This window comes from Branchiostoma belcheri, unplaced genomic scaffold, assembly GCF_001625305.1.
Source record: "Branchiostoma belcheri isolate BF01 breed outbred unplaced genomic scaffold, Haploidv18h27 scaffold154, whole genome shotgun sequence".
Classification (NCBI taxonomy): Eukaryota; Metazoa; Chordata; class Leptocardii; order Amphioxiformes; family Branchiostomatidae; genus Branchiostoma; species Branchiostoma belcheri.
The window spans coordinates 565,467-588,657 of NW_017802980.1; the positions used below are offsets into that span (position 1 = coordinate 565,467).

Sequence of the window (23,191 nt, forward strand, 5' to 3'; positions counted from 1 at the left end):
AATTTGTGGCTGCAGGTATTGAGGACAATATTGACCTGTGCAGTGGTTGGTAGTTATGCATGAGGCTGGATTTAGCTGGTGTTTGCAAGAGTAATGAGCCCGGGGAGGGCAGGTTCTCCTGTGGTTTTAGTGGGGAGAAGAGGATGCACAATTATTATGATCTCAAGTTTTAGTTGCTGTTACATTGCTGAAAATGTCAGAAAAGGGGATGGCTGTGAGGGTATTTTGTAGGAGTTACATATAACGTTACATGTACTAATTATAGGATATGATACATGCCAGTATAAAATTTATATTCACAACATGAAGCACCTACATTGTGTTTTACTGAAAGTGATAATTATAACAAACTGTTATTCCTAAGGCTTACTAGTACTTGTACTTACATTTTACAAGTTTTATGTCTATGATTTGGTTGTTATGTCAGTGCAAAAAAATATAGCCTGAAAAGTTTGTCACAATTCACACCACGATAGGGGTGGTGCAGAGTATAAAATCATGACACAACTGGCCTTAATGATTTATGTTTGATTTTTGATGAATAAGAGAAAAAAAAACGGTTCAAACAAATAAGAAATTCACAAAGCTCTTTGACATGACAGTGTCAAATAAAGTTGAATAGCATAGCTAACCAAATGAATACAGATTTGGTGCTGAAAGGCATGTTTATGAACATTGTCTCAGCATAACATCAATTACTATCAATTTTTTTCCACATTACTTTTACAGTAGTTTTATTTTACAGTAGGATTGGGAACTTCAAGGCAGTTTTTGTGGGGTCTTGATTTCACCGTTGAAACAATTCTGTACACTCATTAGATGTATTTAATGAATTCTGGAAACACATATTACATTTTGTATTAATTTTTGCAGTGTCATGAATTTGCAGTGGAGAGGTTACTGTGAAAACAAAACTGACAGTTGCAAAGTGTATCGACTTACAGTATCCAAAAATTCAAATTATTTGTTATTCATAAAGGGCATTAGCTTTATATACTATACTATAACATTACTAGTTTTACTAAAGACTGATTAACTTCATCATTTTCCAGGTCCTACATCCATATAATTAGTACAACTCAAGATTTCCACTTATTTATATACTCACTTGTACATTTTCCTAAATTAGATTAAATTTTGTATAAATATCGTCCCCAGGAATACTGCTTGTGTCATCATGTCATGCACTTTGGTCTCTAGAGACCCTAACATTCCGTATGCATGTGGCATGTGTATACAGGGGCATTAGGTTACTGGTAAAGTGCTGGATGGTGGATAGATATCAGTTTGACCACAGATATGTGGGTGTCATCACCTACCAGTCCATCACTGTCATTTCTTCTATGCAGTATTATACACACCTCTGGCTAATGATTTTTACCATCACCAATAAAAAAGAAGGTTATGTTTTTGGTAGTGCTTGTTGTAACGGTGTCACAGTGTTGGTGGTTGAACAACATAATATAACTTAAGATGTGTGCAGGACAAAAAATAATGGTCAAGTGGTAGATACATGATTGTATATGTCATACAAGTGACATAGAGTTGGGCCTGATCTAACATGATCATACATATACATGAACGCCACCCTAGTGTCATGGGCTGTACCCGGTACATGTAGTTTAGCATGGACCATTGTCGTGTACATTGTACATTTTGTATGTACATTGATTAATTTAGGTGCAGGTAGACGTTGGAAACACTTGAACAGCTCCGCAGTTTTACCTGCATATCATGCGCTATATCCAGGTGGTATTTATTCCCAGCCCTGTGTTTACCTATCCCATGGCTTCTGACATGGTTGTTAATATTGTTCACCAAAGCTTCCTGTGATTGTGTACATGTAAATATTTTGCTTTTTGTCAAACATACACAAGTAGAAGACAATATCTCAAGAATTTGCATGGTGGGAATGTTGTTCACTTGAATAAGGTTATGTTTTGTGGCGGTGTGTCTGTGTATCTGTCAACAATATAACTCGGGAAAGCTTAGATGTATTTGGTAGATGGGTAGGTCTTGATGAGTCAAACTACATGCATTTGATAGGAAAATACATTAAAGTATGTTACGATCTTAGAGACCACATGTTAGAGAATAGTTAAACCTTTATTATTACATCATACATATACTAGTACTCTGTACGTAAGATGACGTTATCCACACATGTATGTAGCTTTGTTAGATCTTTAGTTAAGTTGTAGAAGACCATACAAAAGTCCCTGTACTTTTTTGTTGTGTCAATAAAGAATCAATCAATTTGATAAAATAATTAGATTTTGGGCCCCCATGCATGATGGCTTGTTATGGTGCTGCAGTAGAACTTCTGGTTTTGATAACTTGTGATCTGGGAATGTTAGGGGCATGTTCTTGGATTGCAGGTATAGCTCTTGTGCTCGGGAAGAAGTTTGAGACCTCTAGCAGCTTGTTTGGGAAATGCAGAGGCACTAGTTTTAATATGCTTGAAGTAGGAACTGAAGAGCTGGGTGGCAGATTGTCATTATTTTTGGTATATAGGTTCGCTTAACATAATTAGAATACAATTATGCAAATAATGATCTAGTTTACACAATTAATGATGAAATTCTATAAGATCTGCTGCGTTCAATGATAGGACAATTCAAATTAATGACATATGCATAAGAGGAAGAGTAACATTGGCAGATATTGATTATGTTAACTGTGACCCAATTTGCATAATTAATGGCTCTATAATTACATACTGGCAAATAGCAGGAATTTCATACTTAAGTTAAGTGAACACGAATATTATCAAACATACATTGTAACTTCCAATCAGGAAATCATTTGCATAATTTATGATGAAATGTTAAAATGACTTTCTTTGTTTGACATAAGACTTATTGGATGGAGAAAATGAACAACTAAGATCATCATTTGCATAATCAATGGGAGAATGAAACATGTATAATTCATCAATCTTGATAAAGGTTCACGTTATTTGGTGAAGGTATGAGGTCGTGGAACTATATATACTATAACATTACTAGTTTTACAAAAGACTGATTAACTTCATCATTTTCCAGGTCCTACATCCATATAATTAGTACAACTCAAGATTTCCAATTTTTGAAATACCCACTTGTACATTTTCCTAAATTATTTTGTATAAATGTTGTCCCCAGGAATACTGCTTGTGTCATCATGTCATGCACTTTGGTCTCTAGAGACCCTAACATTCCGTATGCATGTGGCATGTGTATACAGGGGCATTAGGTTACTGGTAAAGTGCTGGATGGTGGATAGATATCAGTTTGACCACAGATATGTGGGTGTCATCACCTACCAGTCCATCACTGTCATTTCTTCTATGCAGTATTATACACACCTCTGGCTAATGATAGATTTTTACCATAACCAATAAAAAAGAAGGTTATGTTTTTGGTAGTGTCACAGTATTGGTGGATGAACAACATAATGTAACTAATTTGTGTAACAAACGGTCTTTCTCTGTGTGGTAGGATTTGGCTACAATTAGAGTATCTTACTGTAAATTAGACTCTCATTCTATGGAACTAGTTAACTTAGACTGTCACTTTAAGTAACGCCAAGCCAGTTTGATTTATATGACTTTATTGTCTAACTGCGGTAGGTTGTACAAAGCAATGAAGCACATAACACAACTACATACAAAGTTACACCAAGTACCAAAAGTAGGCAAAATCAACGGGAAGCAAATACCTGACGTGTACAGAAGGATGTGGTGCTGGGAATTACTTAACTCAACTACTTAAAACTAACCGGTGTGGGAACTGATGACCGGAAGCAAAGAGCAGCAGAGAGAGATTCTAGGGTGCGTTCCGTTATTATATAGTACACACGGAAGGGTGGAGCGACATCTACATGGCGGAGGCGTGGTCAGGCTTGGCCGATGACTCGTCTGGGCCACGTGCTCTCACCACGTGACCCCAAACCGTCTAACGCAGTGATTGGTAGCCTCCGTAGCAGGCTTATAGAACTGGGGGTTTAGCACTAAAAAATGGGGGTAATTCAACCAGGCCGGCTACGTTGTCTATATGCAATCAGAAAATAGCACATAAAAGATCCCAAAGACCCTGAAGACCCCCAAAATCCCCAGTTTTTGGCATGCAATGGAGGTTAGTGATTGGCCTGTTACAGAAGCTATGGATGATAGGTTAACCATTGAATTTACCATTTCTGTAACAGATAGAAAGTAGAGCGTAGACGGACCGCTATAATTCAATGTAGAGCGTAATTAGCAAATTTTGCGTAAGAGTAATCCACCGTTTTATTTTATGTAATGCATTGTAGCTAACTGGAATTTATCGTAAAGCGTAATGCGGAGGGTTTTTTAATTCAGCGTAATACGTAGCCGGCTCTCAAAATTTAGCGTAGAGCATTGTCGGGACCCCCCCCCATGCAGGCCCAGTGAGTTCGTGAGGTCGAGGTCCAGTTGGAAAGTCGTCCAGTTAGTAATGTTCCAGCAGTCTGTCTTGTAGACCGTCTATATGAGAGAAGCCATCAGTACATCAGTGAAGTAAGTCCTACCTTTGTATAACACAATGCAATGTCTGTAATGATTCTGTACTTGTAACTGTTAATGTCCGGTATTGATTCCTAGACGTAAAGTACCTGACTGTGCCTTGTTTGGTACTTGTTGTTCGGGGCTCGAAATACCAAATTTGGAGCTGTGCACCCAATTTTTTTCTGCTGGTGCACCGGTGCACCCAAATATTTTTGTAGGCCTTTTTGTACATTGTTAAATAGTATACAGGATATGCATGGCATCTAAGTGTCAGAAAAATAATATCTTTGCTTAAGTACGTGTACTTGTTTAATATTTTGATGTTACATATAGCTCCCATTTCAGATTCGATCTTAGAAGAGGAGCAGTAAGATTTTATATAGTGCACCCAAAAAAATTTTTGGTGCACCCAATTTTTTAGGTCGGGTGCACCAGTGCACCTATTCCCAAAAATAAATTTCGAGCCCTGTTATTTATAGCTGTTGTCTAATAAATTCGGAATGCAAGAACAAAGTATCTGAGTGGTCGGACATTCTATCTCGATACAGGTGTAAGTAAGAACAGAGCTGGGTTAAACCAACGTGTTACATTACTAACTCTCATTAGGCATTACCAGCCTGCAAGATTTACCACCAAGTGTTGCCAGGATCTCCCCATGCTGACCCTCTTGACACAATGTGCAGTCACTGTAAATAACAGTGTTGACATGGAAGGAAAGGGGCAAGCTTTCATGAAATAGTTGACATGCAGCTGGCTTCAGTTTGTTTTATAGACATGCCAGTTTTCATAATAATAGCATGCCTGTAGAGGTAGTATTGCCAATTGTATATTGGGAATAAACTGGGAATACTTGAAATATTAACATATCTTCTACATTAATTTAAGTTTCCTGGTTTCTATAGTCACTCCACACAAAACTATAGTGAACAGGCACCCACATTTTCATTGTGTCACAAACTATTGTTTATACCACAAACTCATACTGCAAGCTTAAGTCAATTTAGAGTCAGTTGGCAGTACGACATGGATGTCATGTACAACAATTCTAAAAGACGGTCCTCTGAATATTTAAACTTTAAAGAGGTGGACTATTTGCAAGTGCCTTTGGAGGATACGCAGTATGGTACATATGTTGAGAGCACAGATGGAGGAAAGGTACAGAATCCTGGGTGTATTGAAGTGCTTGAGCTTGTGTCCCCGAATGAACCAGACAACAAGAAGTGCTATAACTGTTGCTGTACATTGCTTTGTGAGTATCACGATCTCCATGGCTTTCCAGCACTGGTATAGTGATGATGATTATATAACTATAGAAAGGCCGACATTTGCTCTGAGCAGTAATGGAATTTTCCAGTGCATTCTGCTGTTGGAACATGTAGAACCCTATTAGAACCCAAGTGTTCTATATTTAGAACTCTCAGTTGGGGATTCGGGTTTTCAAACTACAATCACTGTTTTTACTGAAAGAAAGGTAAATAAAAGTATTTTAAAGGGCTGAATCTGAATAGTGAACACTATTAGTCTAAGCATTTGGTGCCAAGCTACCCTTATGCTGAATTTCGGGTTATAATTATTTCGTTTGCATTAGCGCAGGCAGAGCCAAAAATGTACATTTTTGGTCAAAAATAGCAAAAAATGGCCCATTTTACATAATCTTTAAGTGTCACATGCCAAAAGCATGAATAACATTCTGTGGGCTTGTATCCAATGATCTCCCATACCAAATTTCAGGGCTTTTGGTTCTAATATTAGGGCACAGGAGACAAAAATGTACATTTTTGGTCCAGAAATAGCCAAATAGCCCTATTTTACACAATTTTTAAGTGGTGTATGTCAAAAGCGTGAATAACATTCTTTGGACATTGTGTCCAAGGCATCCACATACCAAATTTCAGGTCATTCGGATTTATTATTAGGGCACAGAAGCCAAAAATGTACATTTTTTTGTCTAAAAACAGCAAAAAAGCCCTATTTTCCACAATTTTGAAGTAGTATATGTCAAAAGCCTGAATGACATTCTTTGAACATGTGTCCAAGGTATCCACATACCAAATTTCAGGTCATTCGGATTTAATATAAGGGCACAGGAGCCAAAAATGTACATTTTGGGTCCAAAAATAGCCAAAAAGGCCTATTTTTCACAATTTTAGCTTGAATGAGGTGTCAATGTATCCCCATACCAAATTTCAGGTCATTTGGGTTTAGTACCAGGGCTCCAGATCCCAAAATATATATATTTTTTGCCTGAAAATGGCCAAAAAATAATAATAAAACAATTTTTCAAAAAACGTCGATGAAGGTTAGACATCCAGGTAATACGATATGCCAAAAAACAGTTACTCAAGCAACTGGATATGATTTTGAAAACGTCAGACGTTTCAGCTAGTATCCACTAGCTTTCGTCAGTGACTGAGAGACCAGAGGGGAAAGCAGGTTTATATACACAACCTGTTGATTGATATGCAAATAAAGTGAAGACAAATATTTGGAAGTCGAAAAAGGAACAAAAGTCAGACAAGTCAAGACAAGATGATGCAAATTAGTCTGAAAGCTCCTGTTATACAGGACAGGAGCTTAAGTGTTGTTGGAGAAGTTTGAAAACAAAGCCCTCAGCACTTTCAATGACACTCCCCCGGCCAACTGGTTTCGATATGTAGATGACACTTGGTGCAGATTGAAAAAGAGGGTAGCTGCTGACTTCTTTGACCACATCAACCAGATAGATGACAACATCAAGTTCACACAGGAGCCAAGCCATGACAACATGCTCCCTTTCCTAGACACCAAAACTATCGTAGAGGAAGATGGTAACCTTCGTTTCGAAGTGTACAGGAAACCAACCCACACTGATCAGTACCTGGCTTTTGATTCCCACCACCCTTAATGGAACACAAACTAGCAGTGATCAAAACTCTCTTCCATCGTGCAGACAACATTGTCACTTCAGACCAAGCCAAAACGGACGAACATAGACACCTCCGAGGTGCCCTGGCTAAATGTGGCTACCAAAACTGGACTTTCAACAAAGCGCTGAAACCTTCAGATCAGTCTAAGAAAACCTAGAAGTGCAAACCATTGACCAACAAAAACAAGGCCAACATCACTATTCCGTATGTCCAAGGAGTATCTGAGAAACTCCGACGGATCTTCCAAAACTTCAACATAGCCACTAACTTCAAACCTCACTCAACCCTCAGACAAAGACTGGTACACCCTAAGGACCGACCTCACAAGGGTACCAAGGCGAATGTTATTTACAGACTCAAATGTGAGGAGCCCAATTGTAACAACACCTACATCGGAGAGACAAGTCAACCGCTTAAAGTAAGGTACAAAGAACATTGCCGACCTAGTGCCAACGGCTACTCCTCAGCTATTTTCCACCACCTACAACACAACCAGGGTCACTCTTTCAAACTCGAGTCCACGGATGTCTTAGACCGCGAAACACGCTGGTGGGAACGGGGTGTTAAAGAGGCAATATATGAAAGAATGTACAACCCCACCCTCAACAGGGAAGGGGGGCTACGGGTCAATCTTTCCAGCACTTGGGATTTGGCACTCCCAGCCCCGAGGACAGACAACACTTAAGCTCCTGTCCTGTATAACAGGAGCTTTCAGACTAATTTGCATCATCTTGTCTTGACTTGTCTGACTTTTGTTCCTTTTTCGACTTCCAAATATTTGTCTTCACTTTATTTGCATATCAATCAACAGGTTGTGTATATAAACCTGCTTTCCCCTCTGGTCTCTCAGTCACTGACGAAAGCTAGTGGATACTAGCTGAAACGTCTGACGTTTTCAAAATCATATCCAGTTGCTTGAGTAACTGTTTTTTGGCAATTTTTCAAAAAAATTTTTAAAAACTCCTGGGTGTATTTGCCCACTCTACCTCCATGTCACGTTTCAGGTCATTTGACTGAAAAACGGCTGAGTTGAATCCCTTTCATGAAATGGCAGGAGAAGAAGAAGAAGAAATAACATGAGGGAACACAATATGTGTTCACCACATACACAAGGGCAAGGGCAGCTAACATACGTAGCTACTTCATCCTAGTGCTGTAGTTCAGTACAATGAATTCAACTTGTTTTCCAACGACATGTATTTATAAAATATAAGAGCATGCCATTAGGTTTTCTATACCTATATATGTATATACCTATACCTATATATGTATCTACTTTTTACTTGTATATCATTCATGCAAACATACAAACAACAGTAACAATAAAAACATATGGCAGACAAAACTGAATTTGCTCGAGCTTTTTGAAATACTTTTGTTGCAATTAAAATCTATCAAAAAGAGGTAGAACCAGCTGTAAGGTTTTGGTATTAAAATATGATTTAAAGTTAACGATTTTTATATTAGTATGTCCTTGGGCTACACAAATGTCAAGGTGCACCACAGTCCAAAAAAATAGGTGCATGGCTCCAATTTTGTGTGTACAGAAGTGCTCTGAATCTTCAGCCCTGTGCTATATCGGTTTTATTGATTTTACACAATATGACACAGTCAGGCTTGATGCACCACACATTGTTCATGCATGAATAGTCCACAGCCCACCAAACTATAAACTACTGGGGCCCTCTTTAGGAAGTGTCTGACTGTGACTATGATGGCAACATACTTGTTCATAGTGTTATATGTGACATAAGGTACTATATATACATTGAAACTAAGACTGGATTACTCTTAGAACAGATTGAGTGCTTGCTATATTTAACTTGAATAGGAAGCTCCACTCAATCATGCTGAATGATAATTAGATTCTGCCTAACCTGCAGTCTAGAGCAACCTTGTACATAATGGTTCTTATCATTGTGGTTGTACCACTTACCTATCTACAAGGCCTCACTAATTTCACACCATTATTCACTTATCCCCTGTTACTTAGTTGATTCAGTAGTTAACGTTGATTTCTAAGTAAATTTATAAACCCTTTAAAACTCACAACAGCGGTCAGGGTTCGTCTGATTAGCATATATCATACATCCCTGACTACTAATTCCATGTATTTTTTAATGTTATTCATCACTCAGAGAACCTAGTTTGACTCATTTGTCACACATGATTTCCTGTAATAAAAGTTAAATGGTTTTATTTGCAATAAATTGTCTGAGAGCCTTTTTAAATGAATATAGAAAATGTTAATGACATTTTAAAAATCAACAAGGATGAAAATTTTACAAACTTCCATGTATGTTTTTAGTTGTCACAATGGGTCGTGTCAGTCACAATGCCAATCTATTTATTGAGCACCACGGGTGTCCTGCCAGACTTTTGGATGGTCTCAGTCTAAAGACGGACGCCGCTGTTGCAAAAATGAGTGTAAAGTGGGCCTAAGTCAAAGTGAACAGACATGTCCTCTTTGTTGTCCCGTTTCTGACAGGTGAAGCGTCTTCCATTCCTGTCTGTTTTCTCTCCATAGCGTTAAGTCTCTCTCACATCAGTCAGTATCTCAGTATATATTGAGAAGTTTGACTGAACTGCCTCCCTCACATTGTGTTGCACATTTCAGGAGCTGGTTGGGAACAACCCATCCCAGCGGAACTGGAAGGGCATCATCATCGCCCTGCTGGTCATCCTCATCGTGTGTTCACTCATCGTCACTGCAGTCATTCTGCTAACGCCAGGTTAGTTTCCTTGTTTCACATGACCGGCTGCAAACCACCATTAATTGTAACACTAAGGAGTTTTGTACAGTAAGTACATGGTGCTTAAAGACATGCATCCAATACAATTTCTGGGCAGCAAAACTGGATGTTCACATTTCTGGTCAATCTTTTAATGTACTAGTACTAGTAAGTTGAATCTATAGCATAGTGATATCTCACAGTGCTATTCCATAGCAGACTGATATCTACTACTACTACTACCTGGGCCCTTCAGGGCCCCATTCGGAGCATAGGCCAATGACGATTTCCCTCCATCTAGCTTGTTTGGGGGCTACAATGTGTTTCGAATGATTCCAGTATGAAATGTTACCAAAAATGTGCTACATGTAAGAAATGGTAGTACATATCAATATCAGATAGATTTTTTCATCCAGTTTTGCCACCCTGAACTTGCATTGGATGCATTTAACTTTTAAGCCCAGAATGTGAGGTTTAAACCACTCATACACTACCAGTAGCGGACTCTTTTCCACAAATGCGGTTGGATCAAGCCACATGTTACTAGCAATTGAGAATACCTATAATAATTCTAGTTCCATTTTCGAACTGATGTGTTTTTTAATGTGTTTATGTTTTCTAAAATGTGTGACTGCATGTGTGTTTCAGATTCACACATCAACACGAATCCTAAGTTTACATTTGAGGACCTGTTTGACGACGCCTGGAAGGCCCAAGGTGTCTCATTGAAGTGGATCAGTGGTAGGCCAATGTTCAGATATGCTTCAGAACAGTAACATCTTAAATGCAGACTCACAATTGTTCCCTTAAAGCAGTATAAAGTCCAGAAGGGAGTGTTATATTCCGACAGACATTAATTTTAGGAAGTGAAAAATGCATATTACTTTACAGTATATACAATAAAATGCTCATTATGCATGCAAGTCTTAAAATGCTTCGAATCCAGGACAAACTCTCAAAATACTCTCAAAACTATCCCAGAATACACCACGCTACCCCATTGGTGTCTATGTTTTGACCAAGAAAGTTATGTTTCGGGGGTGATAAAATCATATTACTGTTTTGTGTTCTTCGATATCTTACTGACCATTCTTGGTGTCCTTATTGGCCTTCTTGGTTTCCTTTGCCCCTCATTTATCCAGAAAATATTGGTGATTAAATACAACAGCGTAATCTAATTATCTTTTCCATAAGCTGCATAATCTAATTACTCCGTGAAGGAGGTCAGGACCTCCGGACGGAGTGTTGTGATCGGCTGATTTTTCATGTTCGCAGTCAAAACACTGGGTTCTCTTTGTGTAATCGGCACGCAATTTTATACGCCGTCTGCGGGCATGCCCGTGTTGATGCACGAATGTGTATTTTTGCCGTTGCTGCTTTCGCGGTCAATGTAATATTGCAGACGCACCCCTACAATTACGAGGCGAATTGGAATGGTCCAGAAAAACGCGTTGTTTGGAATAGCAGCGGGGGGGGTGGAACTTCATGCAGATACGGGGTGGTTTTGATAAGTGGTTCCAGATGTTTTTTCCCATGCTTAAGAGATGCCAAGTTTTTTGGAAGATGTTCGCAGCCAAAACGCATTCTTCCGTACGTCGCATTTCTGTGTAATTTTGCATGTGGTGTGGCATTATGTTCGGGATGATGCACGTCTTTTTATTTTTACCGTAGCTGTTTTGATATTGAAGTAAATTCATATTTTAGAAACATCCCTACTTTTACAATCCTGTGGAATAGGCCGTGGGTTTAGGCAGTTGTCTGGTAGCAGAGGTACTCTAAGCAGATATCCTTGTTATCTGGCCGGCGGTAGTAACACTCGCGGTGCTTACCGCAACTGTTGCTGGAATTTGGCCTGTTCCAGGCGCGCCTAATTAGGTACAGGCACGGTAAGACGGTGGGTCTGTCTTTGTTACTAGACACGACCATGATAGTCCGATCTTTATGTGAATGCAATGATTGTGTGTGTGTAATTAAAAACGAACTTCGAACTTGAAGCACAGTATCTTTTACACGCCCTGCGAGCAGTAATGGATTTAGCTCTTTGTATGTTTTATGCTTGTGACGCGCCCTCATTGTATTAACCGTTGCCTAATTATAATGTCTGCACAGTAGGTCTGGCTTTGACGCTTGGGATTTTGTTGAAATATATAAAACTTCACGGAGGATTGTCACCTATGGCTTCTTGTTATCTGTTCAATTAACATTTATATGAAAAATAACCTGAGAAAATCAAAACACAAAGGATAAAACTGGCAGCTCACTGCTAGACATCCTAATATTATTAAATAGTATCCTAACCAGAGGTCAAGAAAAGTAAAGCAAGTTTTCAATAATCAGCTTATTAGTGTGCTTGTCTCCTATTGTTTTCACAGAAAATGTTAAATATGTTGACTTGAAGTGTTTGAGCATTGCAATTGCATAATCAAAAGTTCTCGGATGTATCAATTCTGGTTCAGCGTGGAGGAAAATAATATTGATATCTTTTTACAAACATGCGCCGTGCAAGTCATACAAGCGAAATTATGCAAAAAGGCGCCTAGTTATATATTCATTGCAGCATAATCTACTGGAAAATAGCACTCCCTTCTGGACTTATATAGTACTCCTTTAATGATATGATATGAATCTTTATTGCTTGTTCTTGACCAGATGGGCTAAATGCACAAGAGGATATCCAGTATGTAAAACATGAGTATTTCATACTGGTACGCTAATGCAAAGTGCTAGGAATCTAAAGTATACATTACAATAATACTATAAACTACCTATCATCTACTGTTAGTTGCCCTTTCTTCTCTCTTTTGGAAACATTTGGAAACATAATTACATAGTTTGTCTACTGTACATTCGTTCTTGTATGACATCAAGTATTTAAACATGTCCTGCTTTGACATTTTCTTACATACAGTATATCTTGTCTAATTGTAAAGTATCAAATAGCTCTTGGCGTTCATCTTTATATAATGTACAGTCAAGTAGAAAGTGTATCTCGTTTTCAACATATAAATAATATAGTCAAAATTGCCCAAGATACCACCTCACATAAGCCAGCAATCTGGCCATAACAACTTATTTTCTTGGTGCCAATTTTTCCCCCATACCTACATGTACATGTGAGCCAACCACGTGCACTTGCAATGCAACAAAGATACAAAATATATGTATTTTTTTCTCTGCAAATGACCAAATCAAAGTAGGTGGCAGAAAACTTTTTTGATGATAACTTGATGAAATCTTAATGAAATTGGCTACATGTAGTTTGCCATTTATTTCAGCAATAGATGGTCTTTGCGTAATGTTAAATTGCACTGGATGGATCACTCTGGGTTATTAGGCCACACCAATTTAATTTCTTGTTTAACGGATTTTTCTAGAAAAATAATGGAGCGGGCGGGCGAAAAAAATAAAAAATAAAATCAGGCCTAGGCATCCTATTATGGCCCAAAATGGTACGATAGGAGCCATGAAGTCAACACACCAGGCTGGTTCAAAATTTAAACAATGAATTTTGAACAATGAATTTCCAAATCAGAAAAAAATGAAGCGGGCGAATCTGTTAACCAAGAAATTAAATTGGTGTGGCCTTATGGGGCACTCTAAAATCTATTGCTGTGAGTTTTTTGTTCTCAGTCTTGTATTGTCTATGGTTTAACAAACTAAGAAGACCAATTTTACTCAGTCCCTGGGATACTGGGTAGTCATCTTAGACAAGTCTTAGGCTTAATAAATCTTATTCTAATATAATTGCACATGTATATCTTTCCTACTTGACCTGACCTCTAAACTTGAGCCCCTGCTGTTTCCTTGCAGAAGATGAGTTCGTCTATAGGAATGGAAGTGATGCTGTTGTCAAGTTTAAGGCTACAGACAACTCATCTACTGTCATTATTAAAAATGACACCTTTGTAAGTATAGCTCGATATACTATGTGCATACACATATACTATGTGCACCTTAGTGCACCAAAAATTGGAGCTGTGAACCCAATTCTTGGTGCATGGACAGGTGCATCCAGATATTTTTGTAGGTTTATGTAATATGTAAAGATATTAAATGTATACTAGTATACAGCATATTGACATCTGAGTGTCAGAAAAATGATAAAATCTTTATCTGTTGTAAGTTTAAGATTTATCATATTTGGTACACCCAAAAATTCTTTTGTGCACCCATTATTTTAGGTTGCACTAGTACTAGAGCATCTACATGTATTCCCAAAACTGAATTTCAAGCCCTGATAACTTAAATATTTTTTATCATAGGTGCTCTACAATGTTTAGGGCATATTTGAATATAGACATGGCTAGTTATGTAAACTTTGCATTTTTCCTAAAATGCCTTTTTTGACAAATTTTTCATTGAATCAACAAATTAGACCATATCAGTGACTTCTTTAAAGGTGTTCTTGGATAAGCTTGGACGTGAGTGAGTGAGTCTCATACATTGTAAGTAAGGTGTTATTCAACTACAGGGTTTGACATACCCACTCTCGTACTCTTGCCGCACAAGTCATGTTTTCTGTGCAAGACTTGTGGGAGATGCTTAAGTTGCCCAGCATGCAAGTTATCTTTTTTTTAAAGTTTTAGTACAGCGGTCATTTTTTTCTGGCCAGGGAATGCAAGGATCAGATGTCACCCAGGCTAGCCTCAGCCAGCATAAGAGCGACCTCTTTACATGTGGCCTGCCATCTGAAATAAACAAGCTATCATGTTACAAAGACGAAACTTTTAGTACCTCTCGTATGTTCCAATGTTCTTTGCATAATTTGATTTACTTCAATATACACCTGCATACTTGAGTACTTACAAGACATTTTTTGAATAATTAAATCATGTTTTATTTCAGACTTAGTTTGAATTCTTTGTTATCAAGTTTCTAATTATAGAACAGCTTGATTTTTATTAGAGCATTGTAATTGGGGCAACCCAAAATATTGATGGGTGACCTAGTTTTAGGTTGCCCGCTGAGCAACATGTAGATACAAATGAACGTAAACATACATTGCATATAGATAAATTGGTAAATAAGCATGCTGAGTTTAACATTATTACCTTCGCCAAGAAGGTTATGTTTTCAGTAGCGGTGACATGACATGTTCTGGAACTGCAGGAGCGTTTGTTGAAAAATCTTCGAAGGAGGATAACTCAAGAACCGGTTGACCGATTGTCTTCATTTTTGGTTTGTAGGTAGCTGAAGTGATGCTTGACCTAATTAGTGGCAAATCAGGAGCTAATTTGCATAATTAATGAGGAAATTCTATAGATCTGCTATGTTCGATAATACAACTATGAAACACTTGTGACATGTAACTGAGAGCGAGAAAAACATCTGAGGATATAGATTATGTAAATGAAGACCAAATCTGCATAATTAATGGGAAATTGTTATAATTTCGTAGTTGTAACTGCTGGGAATTTCAAACTTGCCGCATTTTGAAGGTGAACATCAATAAACATATTTTATTCAAAACATGACCTCATTTGCATAATTTATGAGGAAGTGCTAGAATAGCCTTTTTTGTTAAGATATAAGACTGTCACTGGGTGGAGAATATGATCAACTGATATAATTGATGCAAATGAGGTCCTTATTTGTGAAATCAATGATTAAAATTGTATAATTCGTCAACCGGAAGGGTTAACATCATTTGGTGAAGGTATGAGATCGTGGAACTCTTGTTATTGAATGTATTTGCTGTGAAGTTCTACCTTTTTCATTTTCTTTGTTCTGTCCCCAGAGCGACATTGATGCCTCCCGATACAGAATCTCCGCTGACCTGCAGTACGCTCTGCTGATCTACAATGTCAACAAGGTTAGTTTGCCTTTGATTTTAACTATATATATATATATATATATATATATATATATATATAGGCGGGGGAGCTCGGAACTTCCGTAAGAATATATAAACAAATCAAGCCCCAGATGTATTATGCAAACACGTCTAACCCTCGGAAGACGGGGAACAACAGACGATAAACCGGACAGTGAGTGAGTGAGTGTGAGTGTAACAGTGTAAATCATTTTAGAGTTTGACGCTGTCAATTTTAGATTATACACACAAAGTACATGAGGTGGATGATTTTCTAGAGAGACAATTTTGTGCAATTTCAGCCACCAAAAGCCCGCTATTGAGATCCAACAAACAGCCAGCCTTTATCTTCAACTTTAAAGTTGCCAAACATAAGCAACATGTGACGGGGGCTCTATATAGGGATTGCCATATGAGGAATAAAATTAACGTTAAACGTTAACGTTAAAATAAACCTTTGAATGTGAGAGAAAACCTCTTCATATGAAGCATCATCGGAACCAAGATTTTCTTTAAATGTACATGGGTTTCTTGCCCCATAAAATGTAGTGACATGGCCCTCTTCCCTCATTTGTAAGATTGATAGAAAATCAAGGTAGTTTTCAAGCCTGTTAAGCCACTTCAGTCATCTGAATCGGTTACTTCAACTTACTTGAATATTTAGGGACAGCTATGATTATGTGGAGATATAGTCATGTATGTGGACAGCACTACAGAAGCGACTGGAAGGCAGGCAACAGCGTGCTTGGTTACCCAATGTTCTATCAGGAATATAACTGATTTGTTCCGCCACTTTTTCAACTACCCTGGTTGAAGATCAATTTTCTAGTCTCCAAGCAGATATGGAACTAGTGTTTCTCTTGTAACGTGATAGAGAAGAGGTATCATGTATGATGGATTTTTGATGATGTGTTAAGTGAGGAATGGTTGAATATTTTGTAGTTAAGAGACAGCTTTCAAGTTTTTTGTGATTGAGACATGAAGGTGCCATTACTCCTCTCGCAATGTTTGTGTGTGCAAACTAATATACCCGGTAACATGTGTTTAGCCATGCCACCTGTCTATCCACTTCAGTACTGCACATTTCAATGTTTAGTAGAGATGATGGCAGGCAGGCATGTATACAGGATGCAAATTTCTTTATGTCATCTGTTTTTTTCTCTCATCTCTCACAGCGATACAGACACTCTTTTGAAGCAAAGTATTCAATTTTCAATGTCAACACAAAGTAAGTCTTCAATCTACTTATGGTGATTGCATGCATTATAATGTTGTAATTTCCTTTCCCATCTACATAAATATGATGATTTGGAAAAGTTGAATCAGTTGAGAATTTGTAAGATCTGGAAAAATTGTGTGATATCTTCGAAGATAAGACCTTAAAAGTATTCAATGCAATTACAGGGCTTACAAAACTGTTAATTTAAAAATTAAAGTCACTTTTATTTTAGTCTTTATTTCATAATGACTTGTACCAACACAGATGAACTTTCATGCTAAGTTAAAGTCACTTTTATTAAATAAAAGTGACTTAATTTTTATAGTAAGGCCACACCAATTTAATTTGTTGGTTCTCGGATTTTGTCAGAAAAAACATGAAACGACAGGGCGAAAAAAAATAAAAATAAAAACAGGTTTAGGCATCCTATTATAGCCCCAAATGCTATGATAGGAGCCATGAAGTCAACACAAAAGGTTGTGTTAATATTTAAACAATGAATTTTGAACTTTTAATCAAACCACTGCATTGATAGATGGAAACACTGCAACAGCTAGGGAGAAAAGGACTTTCCACAACTGTTGGGGGCAAAATATGAGCATTTTTGAGTTGATTCAGAACCAGAATCTTTTTTTTTTTTTGCAAATCAGAAAAAAATGAAGAGGCGAATCCGAGAACCAACAAATTAAATTGGTGTGGCCTAATACTATAATGTGTCAGAAAAAAAAGAAAGTGATCTTGAAAATGAGTTATTTACAAGAAGTCTCTTCTCAGGTGAGTAGTTAAGAGTTGATATTTAATTGATATTGATATGAAGAAGTCACTAATCAATTTAATAATAATGTTTATATACAAAATGTATGCAATGAGATGCAATGTTGAAGAGTTGAAGACTAAGAGACCTATGTGGGTTATGGTTGTCAGGACATTCGTTGAGTTGTTTGAACACAGTAGTTACATTATGTAGGTGTCCAAACCTATAGTTAGAAATTGGAGGACAAAAGAGACTTTTGGCAGCAGTAGTTTGGGTACCAGGCTTAGAATTGGGTGTCAGAACATATGCAACCGTGTACATGTAACTGTTAGGTAGAAGAATTTCATTGAATGACAGTTGTAGCAGTCAAACAATCTTGTAGCATGAAATACCATCTGGTTTGATGAATTACATCATGAATATTAAGCTCTTCTCCTATTGATTGAATTTGACTCCTCAGAATTTCAACCAAAATTTCTCAAAAGCTAACTGACTGGGCTGTAGAACTCACGTCTGATGAACTTTGACCCAGTGCTGACGTTACACTGACGTCAAAAATTCCTGTGAGTCAAATTCTTTGAGTTGGAAAACAGTTTAATTTTCATTATTCATCATATTGTTTCTTTAAAGGTCTGTCTTTATTTGAATCAACTATGTATTCTAGTCCCAGGATTTTATCATCTTTGGTGTATCAATGTAAAGAAAACTCCTACATGTAGTTCACCACTGACTGAAGAGTTAACAAACTTTTGGATACTAGCTGACCTCAGATATGAGTGATGATTTCTAGTAACTCTAAATAGGAAATTTTTTAGGATATTAACTAGTTGCTCAATTGTTATGTACTGGTATTTTAGAATATTTGATTGTTGATGAAATCAGCTCTACTTCAATTGGACAAGGAGAGGAAAGGTGAGGAAGGGTCAGATTTCTTCCCAACATGATGAGAAGCTCTACTGTAAGTCTCAGGATATGAGCTTCTGATCCCAGTATTGTGTTGGTGAGGGTCTTGATTGATTCCCTAATATTTTCATAGACTGAAACCAACATGACATGAATGTCCTACATGTATGTCTCCTATCCAGGAGAGCCTCAGTGGAACTCAAGCCTGACTCTTCCATGAGGGAAGCCACACTTCAGCTGGCCATATTTGGACCCAGAGATCATCAGATTGTAATTATAATGTTTCTTCTTGTTATCTACAAATGTATGCCCTGTGGGTTTCAGGAATATCCTCAAATGTGTGTAGACGTAGTGCATCACCTAGTAGACATATTATTGTTAGTTTGTTGATGAAGGTGAGACGTCTACTAGGTAAACTATATCTAAAGACACTTCAAACTCTACCTTTACCTTATTTACATAACAGTGACCCTTGTCATGTCAAGTCAATTTCGCCTAATTCATAGATACTACATAGTACTCAGAATACGGATAGTCAGAAACATCAGATGGTAACCTTAATACAATTAGATATTCAATAGTGAGACTGTTGCAATAAAATGACAACTAAGAAGATTCTGATCATTTATCAGATAAAGTCTTGCACACTAGTCTCAACAAGTCACTTTGCAATTTTGCCATTGAACTGTACTGTATTGTTTTGCAGGCATTTGTTTACAAAAACAACATCTATTACAAGAACAGCTATGCTACAGAACCTGTGCAGCTGACATTTGAGGGACAAGAAGGAGTTGTATTCAATGGAATTCCTGATTGGGTGTATGAAGGTTAGGGATAAAGTACTACCCCAACAACAATTATTAACAAACACAACTAAAGTTTCACAACCTTATATCTTCACCAAATGGTGTTCACCTTTATCACTGACATATTTTATATCAGTTGATCCAATGATTATCTTATCTTAACAAGGAAGGCTTTTCTAGCAATGAGGTCCTGATTTTATTCATTATTATTTAACAATGATACAAGTAAATAAACACATTTACACAATGTAACAGGGGCCATTCCCACTTGCTTTTTTGGCTAGGGTGTGCTCCCTAGGACTTTTTTATGGGGGTGTTTAATCCCCCTGGCTTTTCTGTGCTAGGGTTTGTACCGTAGGACTAATCTGTACAGGGGTGTCTTCCCTGGGTTTCTGTGCAGGGTTTTCCTTTTCTGTGAATTACAAATACTGAATATTGCCATGAGACATACATGTATTCATGTATTCAGGATCCCAATTTTTGTACTAGGGTAAATTGTGTAAAGCGTTGGCTGTCACTGTTTAAAAAAAATTCTATATGAATGTTAATGTCTGATGTATTATTGTCATAAATATTCATATAGGAAAAATGTTTAGAACAGTGACAGCTAACATTTTACACAATCATTCTATATATACAATGTATAAACAGGAGTACAAAGCTATCCTAACACAACAACAACTACAGGACACTCTGACAGACATGATCATCATACCTTATTTACACAAGCATGAATAGTCTTACACATCCAACATTAAGTCTACAGGAACTACACATCAGTCATAAATAAGAAACTAACATCAGAACAGTCTCAAAGAGACAAACATCTGAGGCAAATTATTCAAATGCACAAAATTTACAAAGAACAACATTTAGCTTTACCACAAATGAAATAGAAAAAAACAGTGTTTTGAAAATCACAGAAGGTCAGGTAAATGTTAAATTAAATTAATATTAACATCATCTTAACACAAGTGAGATCCTGATTTGAATAAGTTATGTTGTGTTGTCTTTACAGAGGAGATTCTCCAGTCCCATGAAGCCATGTGGTTTTCACCAAATGGAACTCACATCTGTTTTGCAACGTTTAACGACTCAGCTGTACAAGATGTGGCTATTCCAGACTACAGCGTAGAGGGCAGCTACTATGCCATCCGCAAGATCAAGTATCCTAAGGTACAAACCACTATAAAAGTGGTGCTAGTGTCACAGGAATGAAAAAAAAACACAGTTGGGGGGTTGGAAGACAGGTGAAAATGTCCAGACTATGCATGATGTACAAAATGGCTAATAAATAGTATAGGGTAAGCTGGTGGCCATACAAACCCACTCTCACTCACTGTCCAGTTTATCATCTATTGTTCCCCGACTTCTGAGGGTTAGACTTTCTTGCACTGCTTAGACTTTCTTAACTGTATCTGTCACCATCTCAAAAAAGAACAAGAAATACATTGTACAAAATCATGCCTTTAAGTTATCAACCAAGGATTGAGGTTGCACTCATACCTTCCTAGAACTATTGTATGGTGGAACTCACGGCCAACATTATATACTGTAGGGGCATCATCACTAGCTTTTAACAAAGCCTACAGTTATGTGCAACGGCACAGTGTAGCCAGCTGCAGCCACCACGCCGCATGCCTGCAAGGCTGGTATGCTCTGCTGAATGATGGTTATACTGGCTACAAATAATGATTGATGATACAGTCTGTTATCTTTATTGAAGAATTTGAAAAGTTATGCATGATAAGATTTCCAGATACATGTATGTGTTCCTGGATGAATGTTGTCCTCATCATGGGTTCCATTTTGTTTCTCTTCAGCCTGGTTCTACTAATCCAACAGTGAAGATTTCTGTCATCAATACGGGAAACCCAAGCAGGGTTCTGAACCTGGAACCTCCAGCTGATATCAAGGCTCAGTAAGTTACACACCAGCAACAACAAAACAACAACATAGCAAATGCAGGAGCTATTGCAAGTGAACCAAGCATTGTGATAATCTTTTCTCAAACTTTTCATAACAGAGACAAAATATATTGCAAAATGCCTCGGAATTTAGAATCCTTTAAAAAAAAAAGGCTTTTGGCAGTATAATGGCCTCATACAATCAATATGAAATGCAGGCTACCAATTGGTCAGTTGTTTCTGGTTAGTTGATAATACGAGTCTTTATTAAATTTTGTAAAATCCTGCCCGAAGTCTAACTGCATGTCCAAAAAGTAAATCAAGAGAACATACAACTACAAAATGTAATGTTCTTTCTGTGTTGTTGAAAATCACCACTATCATGGTTTTCTTGAGGTTTACATATTCTTGTATTCCACCTTGCATGAAAGCTTGTCTTAAGTGCACATTGTAATCCTGTGTCTGATTCTGAAAACATCATTGTAGTAAACAGTGGATCATTGGTAAACAAGTCCCATGCTAAGGACTGCAGTCTAGTACCATGAAACCTGGACTGATGAACTCAAAACTCTGGGAAAAGAATTCCATTTTTTAGTTTCATTTATACTATACATGTAACGTTACATGCTTGAAAGATGACATCCTAGTCCTTCAGGTAGGAAAGAAGAACCCATTGTATGCATAATTTGAACATAAAAGGAAGTTGAACTATTACTACATGTAGCATAAGCTACACCTGATCTCTTTTTGTATAGAATTTTTTATTTGATTTTGTATAAGTTATTTTGTCTCTGCTGCTACCTTTTAGTTATTTAAATGGCTGATCAATTTGTTATATTTCAATATAATTATCTTTGGAATTATGATCAGTTGGACATTATGTTCTATTCAGTTATTTAAGTTATTTATCAATTTTATACCTTTGTTAATTTTGGGGGCACCTTTGTTGGTTACGTACAACGCTGGATTATGTTCAGATTATTTTGTGCTTTTTTTAGGTCGACCTCTCACCTCTCCTATTGATTTTGAACTTACTTTATTATTTTGTAATCATCATTATGTACAAGTTTTGTTATTAATGTTTCATTTTATTGACCCCACACCCCAGGAAGAATAGTGCTTTTAAGCACTAATGGGGATCGAAATAAACAAACAAACAAACAAAATACTAATTCTGACAGACTAATCTACTTGTATTAATTACAGTGAAGACTGAAAGTATACTAATATTTTTAATAACTCGAAAACAACATGTTTAAAACTGTATAGTGCATCAAGAATGCATTGTCTCACTTTTGCAGTGTTGGATACTTATTGCTCCATTAGCTTTCATACGCTGCAAAATACTTATTAATGATAATTATCATATAGCCGGGTGACGTTGACCAATCAGAAGGCTCCATTCCACATTCTTTATGTCGCCGTAATGTCACAAATAGAGTCAAAATCGGGTATTTATTCATCCCAATCCATACATTAAACAAAATGGATAATCACCCGCATATGACCTCAGGTGACCCAATAGAACACGGCTCTACTTCTAAAAAATCCAAAAATAACTTGAGTTGTGTTCCGATGACCTCGGGTGACTCCCATAAGAACACCTGTTCCCTGCCTGTGACCCAGATAGAAGGCGATAGAACGTGAA

General features: G+C 37.3%; 1 protein-coding gene across 10 annotated transcripts in view; it reads left to right on the forward strand.

Moving 5' to 3' along the window:
* The window catches only part of LOC109465611 (dipeptidyl aminopeptidase-like protein 6), a 198,996-nt gene that overhangs the window by 149,882 nt on the left and 25,923 nt on the right, over positions 1 to 23,191 (forward strand). For all 10 annotated transcript variants that reach the window (XM_019762963.1, XM_019762964.1, XM_019762969.1 and 7 more), the window contains 9 exons: positions 10,028 to 10,142; positions 10,791 to 10,883; positions 13,953 to 14,047; positions 15,880 to 15,954; positions 17,130 to 17,182; positions 19,013 to 19,100; positions 19,537 to 19,657; positions 20,655 to 20,812; positions 21,460 to 21,557. In XM_019762963.1, coding sequence (XP_019618522.1) covers positions 10,028 to 10,142; positions 10,791 to 10,883; positions 13,953 to 14,047; positions 15,880 to 15,954; positions 17,130 to 17,182; positions 19,013 to 19,100; positions 19,537 to 19,657; positions 20,655 to 20,812; positions 21,460 to 21,557 — 896 coding nt within the window. The remainder of the gene's footprint in view (positions 1 to 10,027; positions 10,143 to 10,790; positions 10,884 to 13,952; positions 14,048 to 15,879; positions 15,955 to 17,129; positions 17,183 to 19,012; positions 19,101 to 19,536; positions 19,658 to 20,654; positions 20,813 to 21,459; positions 21,558 to 23,191) is intronic.